At 32.8% G+C, this 16,897-nt stretch overlaps 1 protein-coding gene across 6 annotated transcripts in view; it reads left to right on the top strand.

Moving 5' to 3' along the window:
- Positions 1-16,897, top strand: part of LOC123200298 (calcium-transporting ATPase 8, plasma membrane-type-like) — a 55,754-nt gene that overhangs the window by 14,340 nt on the left and 24,517 nt on the right. For 2 of the 6 annotated variants that reach the window (XM_044615436.1, XM_044615435.1), the window contains exons 3-4: positions 15,433-15,618; positions 16,422-16,607. In XM_044615436.1, the coding sequence (XP_044471371.1) occupies positions 15,433-15,618; positions 16,422-16,607 (372 nt within the window). Of the gene's footprint in view, positions 1-2,436; positions 2,521-2,603; positions 2,687-2,797; positions 2,907-3,001; positions 3,058-3,252; positions 3,296-3,364; positions 3,449-3,730; positions 3,866-3,971; positions 4,041-4,124; positions 4,224-5,111; positions 5,223-5,553; positions 5,725-6,522; positions 6,583-8,197; positions 8,363-8,485; positions 8,603-9,097; positions 9,197-9,681; positions 9,820-9,912; positions 10,014-10,604; positions 10,651-10,758; positions 10,914-11,273; positions 11,382-11,466; positions 11,559-11,926; positions 12,022-12,125; positions 12,458-15,432; positions 15,619-16,421; positions 16,608-16,897 lie in introns of those variants that run through there. The other 4 variants (XM_044615438.1, XM_044615437.1, XR_006498527.1 and 1 more) reach the window with 4 other exon arrangements.

The raw sequence follows: 16,897 nt of genomic DNA, 5'->3' as shown, positions 1-16,897 counted from the left end.
ACTATTATCCAGAGCCCTACTCTCAAGTTTGTCGAAGCATTAACATACTAATGGTTCTTCACTAATTTTAGCTAGAGAATTTTATCATAGTCCGAGTTCTAGAGTTGACAAATAAAAATAGATTTAATGGAAAATAAACCCAAACCCTATATCTAAAATTCAATTGCCACTATTTTGTGTTAGACACAGTTGGTTACTACTACTCTCACCACCATCATCATGTTCTCACTTTTCTGTATCACTCTGCAATGGTATCTCTTGGATATAAACACTTAAATGTCATATGTAATAACAACAAAATTTTTGGTCTACCATGAACTAGTGTTATCCAGAGCTCTACTATTCATCTTCATTATAAAGAAACACTATTTTTTTAGTGTTTCCAAGCTTGACATCTTTATAAGAGAATCTCAAGCTACTTTGTCGTCTTTGGGCGTGGAGCCAATAGAAGTTTTCCAGAGCATTATTTTGTGATTGTTGTATAATCTCTATCAGTTTTGGCCTCATTGAGTATTTGTTTGTTAGGTGTTGATGGTATGCTCTTGGGTTATTGAGAGGTGAACATGCATTGTTGAGGATTAGGGTGATTAGTTAATAAAATTGAACAGAAATACTTGTGTTATATGAACCCAATATGATTTAATATTTTTTTTGAGGAGATTAAGAGTGAAGTCAAGTTATGTAGTGTTCTTTTCATTTAAGTATGACCTAATTTTACATGCCTTGTAAGACTGCCAAGTCAGAAAGACCCTAATGATCTTTTGAAACTATTGAATGCACCTTGATTTAGGCCTCTTGTTTTTTTTTTTTTTTGGTTGATATTTTCAAGGAGGTTTTGGGTAATTTAAGGGGATATTTAACAGTTTTAAAAAATAACTGGGTTGCTTAAGACTTTGTAATCTCTTACGGGGACAGATAAAACTAACACTTCAATCATACATTATGTTTTTTCTGTTTGTGGTATACAAATGAGGCAAGAACAAGTATGTACAACAAACAGTATGAACTAGATTATTATAGTGGAGGTCTTGGCAAATATTTAACGAGATCTTATCTCTATAATTTTTTATTTTAATACGAAATTATGAAATTGTAATGAAATCTAAGAAAGTTGAGGTTACAAGGGTGTGCCAGAGGTCCTCTCCCAAAATAGAAAAAATAGAAGAAGAAAGTAGGAAATAGATATGAGAAGAGGAAAAGTAAAGTTACATTTGATTTGGAATTTGTATTTGAAAATAATGATGTAAGAAATTTTTACCAAATGTGCATGGCTGAAATATTTTCTGGATGTGATTTTTAAATTCATTTAAAATATAATAGAAAAAGCCATTCCCAGTTAGATTTCATTTTTTTTTTTTGAATTTGAAAAGGTTTCAGAAGTCATTTTGAACTCATTTTGTGGTATTAGAGGCATATTATATGGATGCCCATGAAAAACATGTTATGAGAAATTTAAAATATAATTTTGAATTTGTAGCATTATTCTTGCATTAAATTGTATGAGAAGTGATCAATCATAAAATAAAAAAAAAAAAAAAGAAAAATTGGGAATGGAGCAGTATCCTCTATCTAATTTCTTTTCCTAAACCCAACGTTTACTTGCGTCTCCTTAGCATAAACTTAGAATTGTGCTCATTCAACTGTATAATAGTTGATGTAAATTAACACCACAAAGTGGAGCCAATCCAAGTCAAATGAGTACCATTTAAACAAAATCTGGAGAATCTGAATTCAGAAATGGAAAATCTAACCAACAAAATAATAACTGAAAGTTTCTTGTGATATAATAGTAAGGGTCCAATACAAGAATGATTGATAGGCTCGAAATATGATTGCATTTGTCCTATTAAAAAAAAAAAAACAAGTTAATAATTTTATTCTGCAGGGGCATACTTTTATGTAGTTTATAATGTTTAAATTAAGTTTGAACCATGTTTCTGTTAATGAGACTCCACTTCTTGGATTTATTTTGTTGCTCCTTTTATGATATTAGCTTGGGAATACTCCTTTTCTTCCTACACTTATTTTCCTGTTTGTCAAATCTATGTGCATGGGAGGGGAACCTTGTGTGTCTTCCATCTATCTATATTTCTTTTATGCTGTTGGTTCCTTAACCAGATCTGTTTTTTCTTATTTTGACTTGATATACTGTAGTTGTGTGCTGGTGGTTACAAAGTGTCTGTAATAATACAAAAAATACTTAGTTGCCTTTTGATATGCATTGGATAGTGGTTGTAGCAAGAATATGCCTTCGTAATGTAGGGCACTTTTCTTTCAGATGGGGGAACAATTATGACAATACTTTCACTGATGTATAACTGCAACATTGTGTGGATTGGAGATTGTGAGAACCTTTCTTTTTATTGTAAATGATGATCTGTGTCTGTGGTTTCTATTGGCATTTGTCAACTTGCTTACATATCTGTCCTCTTGCAGGTAACCAGTGTTGGGACTAATACTGAATGGGGAATGCTCATGGCTAGCATTTCAGAGGACACTGGTGAAGAAACACCTCTGCAGGTTAGGTTTTTTGTGATTATTGTTTATAACACTTCATGTTTTTTATGTTATGATTACCGAATCTTTTTTTGAATTTTACAAAGGTACGCCTAAATGGGGTTGCAACTTTTATTGGGATTGTTGGGCTCACAGTGGCTTTCATAGTCTTGGTTGTCCTTTTAGCTAGGTAACTCAGAGTTAGTATATGCATCTTCTCTTCCTCAAGCTATTTATCTTCCTATCCATACATAGAATTAATAAAGTCTTATGTATGACATATATCTTTGAATTTGTGCAGATACTTTTCTGGCCATACCAAAAATGAAGGTGGAATCACTCAGTTTAAAGCAGGAAGGACCAGTGTTGGTGATGCAGCAGATGGAGCCATTAAAATTTTGACTATTGCCGTATGTTCTATTATTTTCCATTTCATAGGTTCTCATGTGCTTGCAAGCTTGCCTAGGCTTCCCTTTGTTTATGACTGATATCTGATATCCCGCAGGTGACTATTGTTGTAGTTGCAGTTCCTGAAGGGCTTCCCCTGGCTGTTACCTTAACGTATGTCTATCTGTTCAAAGTTCTTTTATATTCTCAATCTGTTCATGTATGTAGTGGAAGTCACCTGGTTTTGACAATATTACACACTATTTTATGTCACAATCTGCGCATAGTTTCAATGTGTATGTATATTTATTGTTCTTCCCCTTGTTTCCCTTTTCTTAGTTGTTCTTATTTTCTCTGAATATGATGCAGACTTGCCTATTCAATGAGGAAAATGATGGCAGACAAAGCGCTGGTATTATAAATTCTTTTATCCTTGGTCTTCAAATGAATTCTACATATCTTAATTCATTGTGAAATGCAGGTGAGAAGGCTTTCTGCCTGTGAGACAATGGGCTCAGCCACAACTATTTGCAGTGATAAGACCGGAACTCTAACTTTGAATCAGGTTAATTATATTGCTTATTCCTTGTATGATACAATGTCCAGACTATGCATTTCTGATCATATTGTATTAGAGTGACTTATAGTTGATTCATTGCCTAAAGCAATGCTAACAGAAGTTGTAGTATATGCGCTGAAGAGAGATGCTTGTTCTGTGGAGGGCATTATTAGCTTTCATTAGGCCATGTCTTGCCAATTCCCAATTAATGCTTGTTCACTGAATTTTCTAAGTGTAACAGAGTGTGGATGGGCTAATTTGTTTCAATTTGAAATATATATTTTGCAGATGACAGTTGTTGAAGCTTATGTTGGTGAGAAGAAAATCGATTCTCTGGATGGCAATCAGTTGCCTCCTATGCTGACCTCATTACTTATTGAAGGCATTGCACAAAATACAACTGGCAGTATCTATGTGCCTGCAGTAAGCTAAATAGGATTATGCTATTCTAATTAGAATAATTGACAGCATCGACTCAAATATTCACTTTTCTTACAGTCATAATTATAATATGCTTTTGCTTTTTCAGCAGGGTGATGCAGATGTAGAGGTTTCTGGATCACCAACAGAAAGAGCAATTCTTTATTGGGGAATTAAGGTGTCATTTTACGTTATTCTCATTGCTATTCCATGGTGAATTTAGAATTTAAGAAAAAAATCTTATTCATTGATAACATTGCAGCTTGGGATGAACTTTGAAGCTGTTAGATCTGAGTCTTCTGTTATTCATGTTTTCCCATTCAACTCTCAGAGAAAACGGGGTGGAGTTGCATTGCAATTGGTAATGTGACTACATAGTTATTATTCCAGAGTCAGCTGATTTTTGCATGCTTACCTCAGTTATTATTGGAAAGGGAATTGAATTCTTATTTCGGCTTCAAGTGATATATTTATGAATTTGATACATTTTGTATCTGAACCTAAAGCATTCAACAGAGTTCCCTTTTTCTTTTCAATAATTTTTTTTCTGTATACCGGTGGTCCTGAATATTAATGATGTGTACGTGTATGTAAATTCAAACAGTGTAGTACTAGAATGTGTGACCACTAGCAAGTCAAGTTGTGGTCCAAGAAGGATCTTTTTCATTAATTTTTTTCATTAACAAAATAATTTTAACTGTGATTGTGGTACATTCCCAAGGAACAGTGCCATTCCCAGGGAACATCAATTAGATTTGTTGATATATTCACTAATGTGTAGATTTTTATTTGAGAGAGCAAAGTATCTGTATATACATCTTGAGAAGAAACAGCTTAGATCAGATTTTAATTCAGTCAAGCAAATTAGTTAGTAAAAATTAAAAATATGCTAAGTTCATTAATCTTCTTGTGGAAGGAGGTCTTCAAGTAACCCCCGAATACAAGTTTGTGTTTGGTTATGATTTTACATAACACGTCTTTTTCACTGTTATAAGTTTGCAATGGATAAGTTTAGGAAGTACAAACAAATTTAATGAACAATAATGGATTTTACTTATTCTTCAGATGATTATTATAGCATCTGCTGAACAATTGAATCTCAAACTTCATTATTATTATTTCATTTTGGGTTCAAAATAAATTCTTATGAGCCAGGGAGGATCTGTAATATTGGAGATACACTGTTGCATGTTTATATATAGTGAACTTTTACCCCTCTTCTTTGATCCTCTTGTCCTTCAACATACAGCCTAATTCTGAAGTTCACATACACTGGAAAGGAGCTGCTGAAATAGTTTTGGCCTCGTGCACTCAGTACATTGACTCAAATGATTGTTTGGTAGCCATGGATGAAGAAAAGGTTTGAAAAAATAGCTTCCTTTTGAGGAAAGCATTATGTTTTTTTTCATTATGCATGCCTTTCCTTTATGGTTTTTTTTTTCACTTTTTTTTTTTTTTTGGTAATTATTCTTTTATTTTTGTTTTTGGAGGGAGGATTGGTTAAGGTGGGGAATTTGTTTTTTTTTTGGGATTAAATCTTACATGTGAATATTCTTGGATCTGTTGTAGTAGATATTGTTGAGTGTCAAAAGGTTTAAACCAAGATGTATAATCCAGTTAATGTTTGTGTTTGTTTTTGGGCTTTCCATTTCTGTTGCAATGTGTTTCATGACCCTTGTGTTGATCTGCAGGTGAACTTTTTTAAGAATGCTATTGAAGATATGGCTTCTCGTAGTTTACGTTGTGTTGCAATTGCGTATACAAAATATGATAGACAAAGTGTTCCAGTGGATGAGGAGCAACTTTCTCAGTGGGTATTGCCGGAAGATGACCTTGTTTTGCTGGCTATTGTGGGTTTAAAGGTATACATGATTGTCTTCGTGAAACACAAACTAAAAGACCTTGCATCTGAGTGAATTCTAGGGACTAATTTACTTGTTTCAATCTCTTATTTGAGTAAAGAGCTATGCTGCATCTGTTTGATGACTTTCTCCTTTATAGTTTTACCGATTGGCTAACCTCTTTCGTGCCTCAGCATCTTATAGTACCTAACTTGTTATGAAATTATTATTATTATTATTTTAAACTTAATTATTTTGCATTAGATGGCATTATTGGCTAAACTAAGAGATTCTACATGGCAATCGTGTCCTTTCCTCTTCAAAATTGTACACTGATCACTACCTTGGGAGGACACTGTTAAATATTTTGTGATATTTTGCCAATTGTCTTTGGGCATTTTTTCTTTCTCTCTCTAATATTCTTATTTGGTGGACATTACTTTCCTACCATGATCTGTAAAGAATGGGCATATTAGAAGCAATTATGTCATTACATATGTGCTTCCATGGATTTTTATTGGGACAAAGCTATAAGTTGTGGGTATCTCTTTGAGATTTTCCATCACCTCTTTTTCTGGATGTTACCCATAATGAGTAGTTGGCATCTCCTATGACATGAAAGGGAGTATTCAACTTACCTGTTATAGCCTGAACTGATTTCCTCAGCAAAGGGTATCTTTTCTATATTTAATGACCCATACATGTATAGATACTATGGTTAGCTTATTCACTGCTTTATTTTCAACTGAGTGCCCCCTGAACACAACCCCCCCCCCCCCCAAAAAAAAGAAAAAAGCTTATACAGTGAAATATATGCAGGATCCATGTCGTCCCAATGTCAAAGATGCAGTGCAACTATGCCAGATTGCTGGCGTAAAGGTATTTTAAAATTTTCAAGTTTAGCTTCTTAACATGGTGACAACTCATGTAATCTGATATTTCCAGTTCTGGTTGATCGATACATTTGATTTTCATTCTTTGTATTCTGTTGACTTAATCCTCGGAGCTGCATGCTTGGCACTAATCCATGCAGTGGCTTCTTTGGAAGATATCTCTTTTTGGTTGGCAATTGTATCATTTGACAGTCTGTGTTTCTCTTCTGAATTTGTCAGCATGTCCCAATATGTTTAAATTTGTTTTTGGTATATGATGCCATGTTCTGCATATGAGTGGCAAAGGTTTTTATTTCCTTGGTGCAAATGCTCTACACTTGAAATCCCAGTTACATGGAACCGACCTTTTTTTCAGCCTTCCAATTTATTCTGTGCTGAGAAGTGATTCGTAAAGTTTTTATTTTGTTGTGAACTTTCCCTTACATTTTTTTCTTAAAGCATAAGTTTTAAGCTAAGTTTCTTTGCCTGGAAAAATTAAAAAAAAAAAAAAAACTTGTTATGCTCATAGTGGAATTGGAAAGACTGCTTGTAATGGTGTCACATATTGGGCTAATATCCAGTAACAACCTGTCTGTGTTGTGTAGTTTTGTTTGTATTTCTGTTTCTAGGGTTTACAATTAATGAAATAAATCTTATTAGATTTTTGTTTCATCCATTCTCTTTCTTCTGGGCTGATAGGTCTGCAATATTATCAAAATGAACTTGATGCTTATTTTTTTAAAGTATAATTTTTTTTCCTAAGAACTGTGTAGATTTTAGTGTCAGTTGTGAATGGTTGCATTGTGGCTAAGCTTTTTTTGGTCTCCAAAGTTCAAATTTTCATTTATGTCCTGTAATTTCATGATTGTTTTTCCAACTAGCATATCTTATGGGTGGTAATGTTTCTGTCTACTTGCCCTTAAAGTTTCTTCTCCTAGTGAATTTTTGTTTTTGAAATATCATTAATTTCAATGCATTGTGAAACTTATACTAGTAGAGGGGCATGCCTCATTTTAACTCTGGATTTCGTAGAAGTTGGAATTTTTTGAAGTAATGAAATTATGGTTCTACTGTTGATTTTTAGCTCTTCAAGTTTTCTCAACTGGCTAAACTGAGATTTTTGTGGAATGCATGGTTTCTTGAAGCTGTAAATAAAAAAATTCAAATCTTATTTGTACATATGTATATCATTATAGCATTGATTCAATGCCCACTTCTCTTTATTAGGGTCCTTGTATTTTTATTTATTTTTACTTTTGGGGTTCTAAAAACCTCTAACTGAGGGCTACTTCCAGACTTTACAAGCCTGGCATTCAAGAAACTTGTAGGATACAATATTGTGAATAGATGACTAGATTTTAAATTTTTGACCTTTTTGTTAAGAGTCAAAGGCTTTACTACTAAGCACAACCCTTCTGGTTTGCTTAGAACGTACAAAAGTATGAAATATTATGATTAACCTTGTATTCTTATTTTAGTTTAATTTTTTCATCTGAAATACATGGGTAACAGTTCTGCAGTATTCTTTCACATTTGTCTGTTTTGAGTGAGATGCCTTTTATCATTTATATTTTGTTTTTATCTGATGAAATAGTTGAACAGACTTTCATTGTGAACAACAGGTGCGCATGGTGACAGGTGATAATATTAAAACTGCAAGAGCAATTGCTTTGGAATGTGGAATATTAACTTCAGAGATGGATGCTACCGAACCTAATATTATTGAGGGAAAATATTTTCGTGCCTTGTCAGTTGCACAAAGAGAAGAAATTGCTGAGAAGATTTCAGTATGATTCAGTATCCATCTTTTTCTTTTCTTTCTTTTCCCTTAATTGTTTGTGTAAACTTTTTGTATGGCGGAATTTGTGGTGTCTGACTTTTAGAAAGATGAAAATTTCATTTTATGTTAGGTAATGGGACGTTCTTCTCCCAGTGATAAACTACTACTTGTGCAAGCATTGAGAAAGAGGGGACATGTTGTTGCTGTAACTGGAGATGGTACTAATGATGCTCCTGCACTACATGAGGTGTGACATTGTCATCCTACTTATTCATTATTATAAAACATGTATACAAATTTCACACAGCTTTAATAATACCATTGCTTTCAAATTATCCAGAGTCTAATCTCAACTGGTCAACATTGATTGGGGATTTGCTGATTTTATTTATTTTTTTATATTTCTTTCCACTGGACAAGGGTATTTAATTGTATGTTTTGGGGGATGGGTGATTGCTATAAGCAATTTTACCAACCGGATTGGTGTTACAAATGCCCTGATTGTCTGCATTTTATTTAGTGTTGTTTGTAAAATGAATTTATTTGGTAAAGATTTCTAATGTTGATAATTATGTTTAATAAGTTGTCGTACAATTAAGGATTCTAATGGTCCTGTGCTGAGACAAGAGTAGTTGAGTTGATGAACTTGTAATTACTGTTATTTTGCTTATCTATGATTACCTATCTTCATAATTCCATCTCATTTTCACTTATTAGTTAAAGATTCTGTTTTCGAGTTCAGGCAGATATCGGTCTTGCAATGGGTATTCAAGGGACAGAAGTCGCCAAGGAGAGCGCAGATATCATTATCTTGGATGATAATTTTGCTTCAGTTGTGAAGGCTAGTCTTTGTGCTACGAACATTTATCATTGCTATTGATGTGGGAAATTCTTGAATGGCATCTGTCCTGAATTAGTTTTTGCATGTATGGCTGAATAATTTCAGGAAAAAAGCAGTGTGGCATTGACCAAATTGTTTCTTTCATTGTGAAGCTAAATTACCTTGCTTTGTTTGCTGTTTTGAGCAAAATGAATATCAGATTAAAAATTAAATATACTAGTTGAATGGAACGATCTGAGATACTTACTCTAAGCTTTAAGAAATAATTTTTTAACGGGAATCATGTTTGGAAAGAGAATTCATTTAGGGATATTGCATTTATTGTTTTCGATATGCCACATGAGCACATGGTTTGTGTTGTTTTCTTTTACAATGCAGTATATCTTGTTTGACACAAATTATTAGAATTGAATCGCTCACCATTTAACTATTTTTCTTTTGGGTCAAAACATCCTCTATTAAACTTACCTTCTTTCTGAATTTAGGTCGTGAGATGGGGCCGGTCAGTCTATGCAAATATCCAGAAATTCATCCAGTTTCAGCTTACTGTTAATGCCGCAGCTCTTATTATTAATTTCGTGGCTGCAGTTTCCTCAGGTGATGTTCCCCTAAATGCAGTACAGGTTTGTTTCTCTTTTCTTAGACCCTCTCTCTCTCTAAACAATTGTCTGCAAGCGTGGGCTTATTGATTCTCCTTATTATTTTTATTTATCCAGCTTCTTTGGGTTAACCTTATCATGGATACACTTGGAGCCCTAGCATTGGCTACTGAACCACCAACAGATCACCTGATGCAAAGGCCCCCAGTTGGTCGAAGGTAGAAAATTGAAAAGTGTTGCAGAACCAATTTTCTGTTAAAACTGAATTCATGTTTGTTTACAGGAAGACTTAGGGGTGTTTGGAATGAATAGATCATGAATTATAGGATAAACTTAAATAGACAGGAACCTATACTCAAACTTACAGACACTGGTTTAGTTGCTTGTTTCATTATGTTTGCTTGTTTTTGTTATGTGTGAAAATTTGGTATATCTGATGTAGGAGAGGAAGGGGAAAAGGGGAGGAAATAGAGAAAGGGAAAGAACGAAGGGAAGAAATGGGGGAATTTATGCATCAATGATAAGCCTATCATAAATGACAATCCAGTCTTAAACTCTAGATCCCTGAGCTGTATGTTAACTTCTGTCATGTCCTGAGGGTCTCTATGATAATCAATATATATCGTTAATCTTAATCAATGAATGTTCAGTTTGGATTAGAATGACATGGCTAAACAAATTAAACGTATTTTAAAATTTATTTTGTATTTAATAGTTAATTGGTTTGGGTGATATCGGGCTGTAGCTAGAAATTTCCTTTGCAGTGTTTAATCATTTTGTGTACTAATGACATCCTGCATATTTTCCAGAGAACCACTTATAACTAACATAATGTGGAGGAACCTTATAATACAGGTATGTATACTTAAGTTTTCGAAATTATAAATATTTTATTCTTGTTACAAAGAAAGTTTTTGTGGTTGCTAGTGGATATCTGCATTCTTGTATAACCAATATTGTCAATGGTATTATGTAACTTTCAGGCTATCTATCAATTGAGCGTTCTGCTCGTTTTAAACTTTGAAGGAAAGAATTTACTTAATTTGGAGGGGGATGATCGGAACCATGCTAACAAAGTAAAAAATACACTGATTTTCAATTCTTTTGTCCTTTGTCAGGTAAGTCACAATTCCAATCAGTAGGAATATTTAGTTAATTTTTGTAACCTTAATATTTTACTTTATGTAGATGGGACTAAGCTGTTAATTACTAAAGAAAATTAGATTTGCTATCGTGCTTTACAATGATCTAAATTACCAAGAGTGTGGTTTCTTTTGTCTTGTAGTAAGAGTGCAACCTGTCTACTGCTAAAATTAAACGAAGAGAATAAAAATTTCCTATTTCTTCCTAATTAGAAGCTGCTATACTGTTTTGGCTTAGTTTTAAAGTGATACATTGTCTGGCTAGTGGCCAATATTTTTTGTGAATAACTGATACTGCTGAAAGGCATGATGAAGTGATAATGGATTGGAATGCAGATCTTTAATGAATTTAATGCTCGAAAGCCAGATGAAAAGAATATTTTCAGAGGTATTACTAAAAACCATATTTTCATGGGTATAGTGACACTAACCATCGTACTTCAGGTGAGACTTACGTAATCAACTTTGTTGTCTTCTTGGGCTTTATAGCTGTTCAATTGCCTTTTGATAATTTGTTTGTTGCATGCAGATAATCATCATTGAGTTTCTTGGGAAGTTTGCGAAAACTGTCAAGCTCAACTGGAAACAGTGGGTCATCTCAGTTGTTATTGGTCTTATCAGGTTATTAGACCCTTCTGTGTATTCTTTGTGCCCAGCTTATTTCTTTTTGAATGAGTTTGTTCTGCCTGAACTCCGTAACATCCAATCATGTCCTGTTCTACTCCTTGGCCACAAGTAGAGACTCATTTTGTACCCACTGCACCTACTTCTTCTCTTACTTGACACTTCTCTTATAAAAGGGATAGTTTATATGAGATAAAATATCTGGGTAATGAATCCAGACTCCCTACCACTAATCTCACCTTCTTGAATCCATATCATAACTACCTTAAACCTTTAACCTCAAGTTTGACGTTGCATAATTATTTAGTTTATTATCATCAATTTGTTTTCTAACCAAGGGGAACTGCCTTCCTTTTTTCTTACAGTTGGCCCCTTGCCTTTATTGGGAAATTTATTCCTGTACCAGATACTCCGATCAGTAACTTGTTCAAAAGAAGACGTATACCAAGAAATTCTCAATGTAAGAATCTTGCCTTTTCTTTCTAGCCCATTTATAAAGACTAAATGTTGTTTTGATGTAGTAATTAATTTGTTTAGTTTATTCTTCCTTTGCCTGAACTGCAGCAATCAACTAAAAGTGAATATACTAGCCTTGTTGAAACCTATCTCACTCGGCACACCGGTACAACTTAAATTTTACGAGTTTCAACCCATACAAAAGCATTATAATTAGTTTGTTTTTGGTTTACTGAGCTTGTTTACATATTCTAACAAGGATGGTTATTCTGATGGGTACTTTACTGACATTAAGGAAAAAGAAATTGTAGTTCAGGAAAATACATCATGTGGAAATCACACCGAGCACAACATATATGCAAGAAGAGAAATTGATTGCTTTATGTACAATCTGGGAACATAACACCAATTTATGTATGAATTTCTATATTTTGTCATCATATTTGATATGTTTTATTTTCTTTTTTGGGGCTAATTTCATTATATAAATATTTAGCTTGGTCCCCCTTGAAATTGAATCCTAACTCTGCCATTGGTTGTAGAGAAGAAAAATGAATTTTTAAAAAACCATGAATCACGTACAACTGGATCCACTTCATTGCTAGAAGTAGTTATCTTTATAATATAAGATTATCAAAATATTTTATTATCAAATAAAATAATATAAATAATAAATTATAAATTATAAAGTAATTTTTAAATAGTGGAATGAAATGCGGCCTTTGTTTCTTCAACAGCTCCATATTATATTCCTGACATAATGTCAATTAGATCTTTGAAAGTCAAAAGTAATTGACATTAATTAAAAAAAAAAGAAAGAAAAAAAAAAAGTAAACGGAAGAGGAGCCATAAGATAGCTTAAAAAAACAGAAGGCTTTAAACAAAGCTAAACACCATGGCCTGTCGATTCTTCATGACTTTTTGGTTTTTGTTTTCCTCTCCTGGAGTACAAAAAAAGTTTATAAGACGAAGGAAACTTCAAGACTCAGCATTGAAGCACACACCCAACCACCAAAATCATAATTAAAAAATATATATAAAGATACTGTCATTTAAAACACACAAGTTTATTGAATTTTCATAAAAAAAATATATACCTTTAAAAAATTATCATTCAGACAATACATAAGGATATTTAACTTTTTTATATAAATATGTCATTATAAATAAATAATTTGAATAAAATTATTTTTAATTCTACTGAATTTTTTAGTTTCTAAATTTTTAATGTCTTTTTAGGTTTTGTATTTAAATTTTTTTATTACACTAATTTGTTATTAAATTTTAGGGGTATATTATTTTGTGATTGTACAATTATGTATAATGATAAAATAGGAAAAGATTAAGGTTATAACGTAAAGGCCAAAAGATTTTTTCCCACCCAAGGTTTAGTGCATTTTATACATAACCATGAGTTTTAAAAATTCAAATATCACCCATGAGTTGTCAAACTTAACAAAAACTGTTAATTATAAGAGATAAAATTATCATTTAACCATTAAATCCTAAAAATTTATATCATTTTTCTCCTTTGATTTGAAAAACTAATAATTTTTTCTCAAGATTAAGTTTTGAAAAATTCACTTTTCCTCCTAAGGTTTTTCTTCTTTCTTCAATGACCAAAATCTATTTTAGCTATAGGTTGGTCTTTTTGCCATCTTCTTCTCCCACCACCAGTCTTCCCATTGAAACAAATTCGTTGAACAAAGACAAACTGTCTTCATCCGACAAAACTGCTTCTATGGAAAGGTCAACGATAGGAAGGTTGGTCGATGGTGGGAAGGCTGGTCGATGGTGGGAATGGATTCTGATTGTTGGGGAAAGAAGAAAAAACCTAGAGGAAAAAATTAATTTTTTAAAACTTAATCTTGGGGGGAAATTATTAGTTTTCTAAATTAAAGGGAAAAATGATAAAAACTTTTAAGGTCTAGTAGTTAAATGATGATTTTACTTTTTTCTCTAACAAAAAATTTCAATAGTGTTGAATGATAAATAGGTGTTTAGGTTTTTGAAACTCGGTTGGTGTATATTTAGAAATTGACTAAACTTTGGATGGGAAGAAGTCTTTTGGCCTAAAGTAAAACATTCAACAACAGCCTTTTTATGGTGGCCTTATATTATCTGAGAAATTCTTGCAGCTTCTATCACTTCTTTTTACTTTACACCTCTCTATCACTTCTTTTACCTATACCTTACGTGATGAAGCTTGTGAATTTTAACTTTATACCTTACTTGATGAAGGTTGTGAATTTTAACTTTATACCTTACTTGATGAAGGTTGTGAACTTTTTTCCGAGAGTCGGTGAGCCTGGAGGCGCTCTCTCACCTACCAAATGGCAATAAGGATATCTTATTGCCTATTTTACACTCTATTCATTTATTATTATTATTTGACAAATTTTACTTTATATTTATAAACTTAAACATAACGCATCAGAAAAGTTCTATCACTGTCCGAATAATCGAGACTTAAATGCTATAATAAAAGCTAGATAATGAAATATTGAGATTTGAAACATATTGTCTCAATCTTCAGCCTCAAATTGCTCGATCTTCATAAAAACTTGCCTAAACTCTCAATTGAAATGCCAAAATACAAATGTTGAACACTTTGATTGAAAAATTGCATAGATGTTTCATTGAAATAGGGTCATTTATAATAATTTTAAATTTATTTAATATGTATAAGAACTTTTTTATACAAATTATGAGTTGAATTAAAAATAAATAAATTAAATTAATAAATATTGCATATCAAATAAATAATGTTACTACATTAATTTAGAAGGAATAATTACAAAATCTTTATGTTTCTTACTCTTTAAGGTAAAGAGATCTCATTTAATTAGGTCAAACCTCGAAATGACATGGATGTCGGTCCATTACTAATTTTCCTCTTGCCAAAGACTTATTCCCACCCAAGATTTGATGAAAAACTAAATTTAAACTTTCAAATAAAGTTTTCCGACGAAGAAGAGCTTCTCCCCAAGGGTTTCCAAACTTTCAAATAAAGTTTCCGACAAAGAAGAGCTTCTCCGACGATCTCCAGGCAACATACCCACCCTCCGGCGGGTCCTCCTTCAGGACCCGCTCTTAAAAGCAAAATACTGACTCTCACTTGACCCCGGGAAGACGCTCCGGCAACAGGTATACTAAAACAAGTAAACATATGAAAACGCAGCGCGTTTTATTTCAGCAGTTCTAATTTTTGTTTTGTCCTTTACTTGTCGTTGTTTTAGTCTTTTGCTTAGTTAATCGTCTTTATTGTTGAAAGTCTGGATACAATTTTCTTACTATTAAAAATGAATAAAAATAGAAGGTAAATTATAAAAAATGACTTGAAGACTTTTTCTACAAAGTATAGAAAGGAGTGATTGTTTTGCTAAGAGAGGAAGCGGTTTGTTTTTATGAGTAGCTTGGCGAAAGAATCGGAAGTGAGATTGAGGGTGCCATCTCTCCTGCGACAGTGAAAATGGATAACATAGTAAGGGAATCGTCTACTGACATGGAGGCAGGTACGTGTGTCTCTGATGACGACAAAAATCCTTTCATCATCACTAGAACTAAGGACACTACCATCGAACGGCTCAGGCGTTGGAGAGTATGTTTCTTCTCCGCTTTGTTTCAGCTTGTAATTGATTTTACTGATCAGGCATTTCTTTAGATGTAATGGAGAATGATTGTTTGGCTTAAGTCTCAGTTATTTATTAACTTAGGATTTTCTGGCTCAGTAGGTGTTGCATTTTAATTTTAAGTATGTTGTTCTACTTTTTCTTTTGCTTTAAGTTGATTTTTGTGCTTATTCTAATTTCAATTGGCTATTTATAATTTGATCCAACTTCTATTGTTTATTATAATAGAGAATGACTGTTTAGTTCAAGTCTCAGCAATTAACTTATGATTTCCTTGCTCAATAGGTGTTGCATTCTAATTTTAAGAATATTGTTCAACATTTTTTTAAAAATTTTATGCTTGTTATTTCTTTTTTCTTTTTTCCTTCGGGGAATTCTTTTAGTTTTTTGGTTAATTGGCTATTTATGAGTTGATTCAACACTTATTTGAGAGCAAATCTGTATTTGTTTAATTTTTATGGAGAAAGAAATTGACTATGATGCAGAAGCCATTCTGACATTCCAAGTATGCTGCAGGAATTAACAAAATATTTTCATTCTTTAATTACAATGGAGAGTGACCATTTAGTTCAAGTTTGAGTTATCAACTTATGATTTTCTTACTCAATAATAGGTGATGCATTTTAGTATTAAGTATGATGTTATACATTTTTTTTATTTGCATTCACTTTATTTTTTGTGCACCTTTGGGGATTTTACTTTTGCTTTCTTCAATTAGCTATTTGCAAGTCAATCCAACATTAATCTTGGAACAAATTGTTTTTATGAGTAGCTTGGCGAAAGAATCGGAAGTGAGATTGAGGGTGCCATCTCTCCTGCGACAGTGAAAATGGATAACATAGTAAGGGAATCGTCTACTGACATGGAGGCAGGTACGTGTGTCTCTGATGACGACAAAAATCCTTTCATCATCACTAGAACTAAGGACACTACCATCGAACGGCTCAGGCGTTGGAGAGTATGTTTCTTCTCCGCTTTGTTTCAGCTTGTAATTGATTTTACTGATCAGGCATTTCTTTAGATGTAATGGAGAATGATTGTTTGGCTTAAGTCTCAGTTATTTATTAACTTAGGATTTTCTGGCTCAGTAGGTGTTGCATTTTAATTTTAAGTATGTTGTTCTACTTTTTCTTTTGCTTTAAGTTGATTTTTGTGCTTATTCTAATTTCAATTGGCTATTTATAATTTGATCCAACTTCTATTGTTTATTATAATAGAGAATGACTGTTTAGTTCAAGTCTCAGCAAT

This window comes from Mangifera indica, chromosome 17 (assembly GCF_011075055.1).
Source record: "Mangifera indica cultivar Alphonso chromosome 17, CATAS_Mindica_2.1, whole genome shotgun sequence".
Taxonomy (NCBI): Eukaryota; Viridiplantae; Streptophyta; class Magnoliopsida; order Sapindales; family Anacardiaceae; genus Mangifera; species Mangifera indica.
Note: the sequence above shows the minus strand (reverse complement) of the source record. Positions and strands in the feature narration are given on the sequence as shown.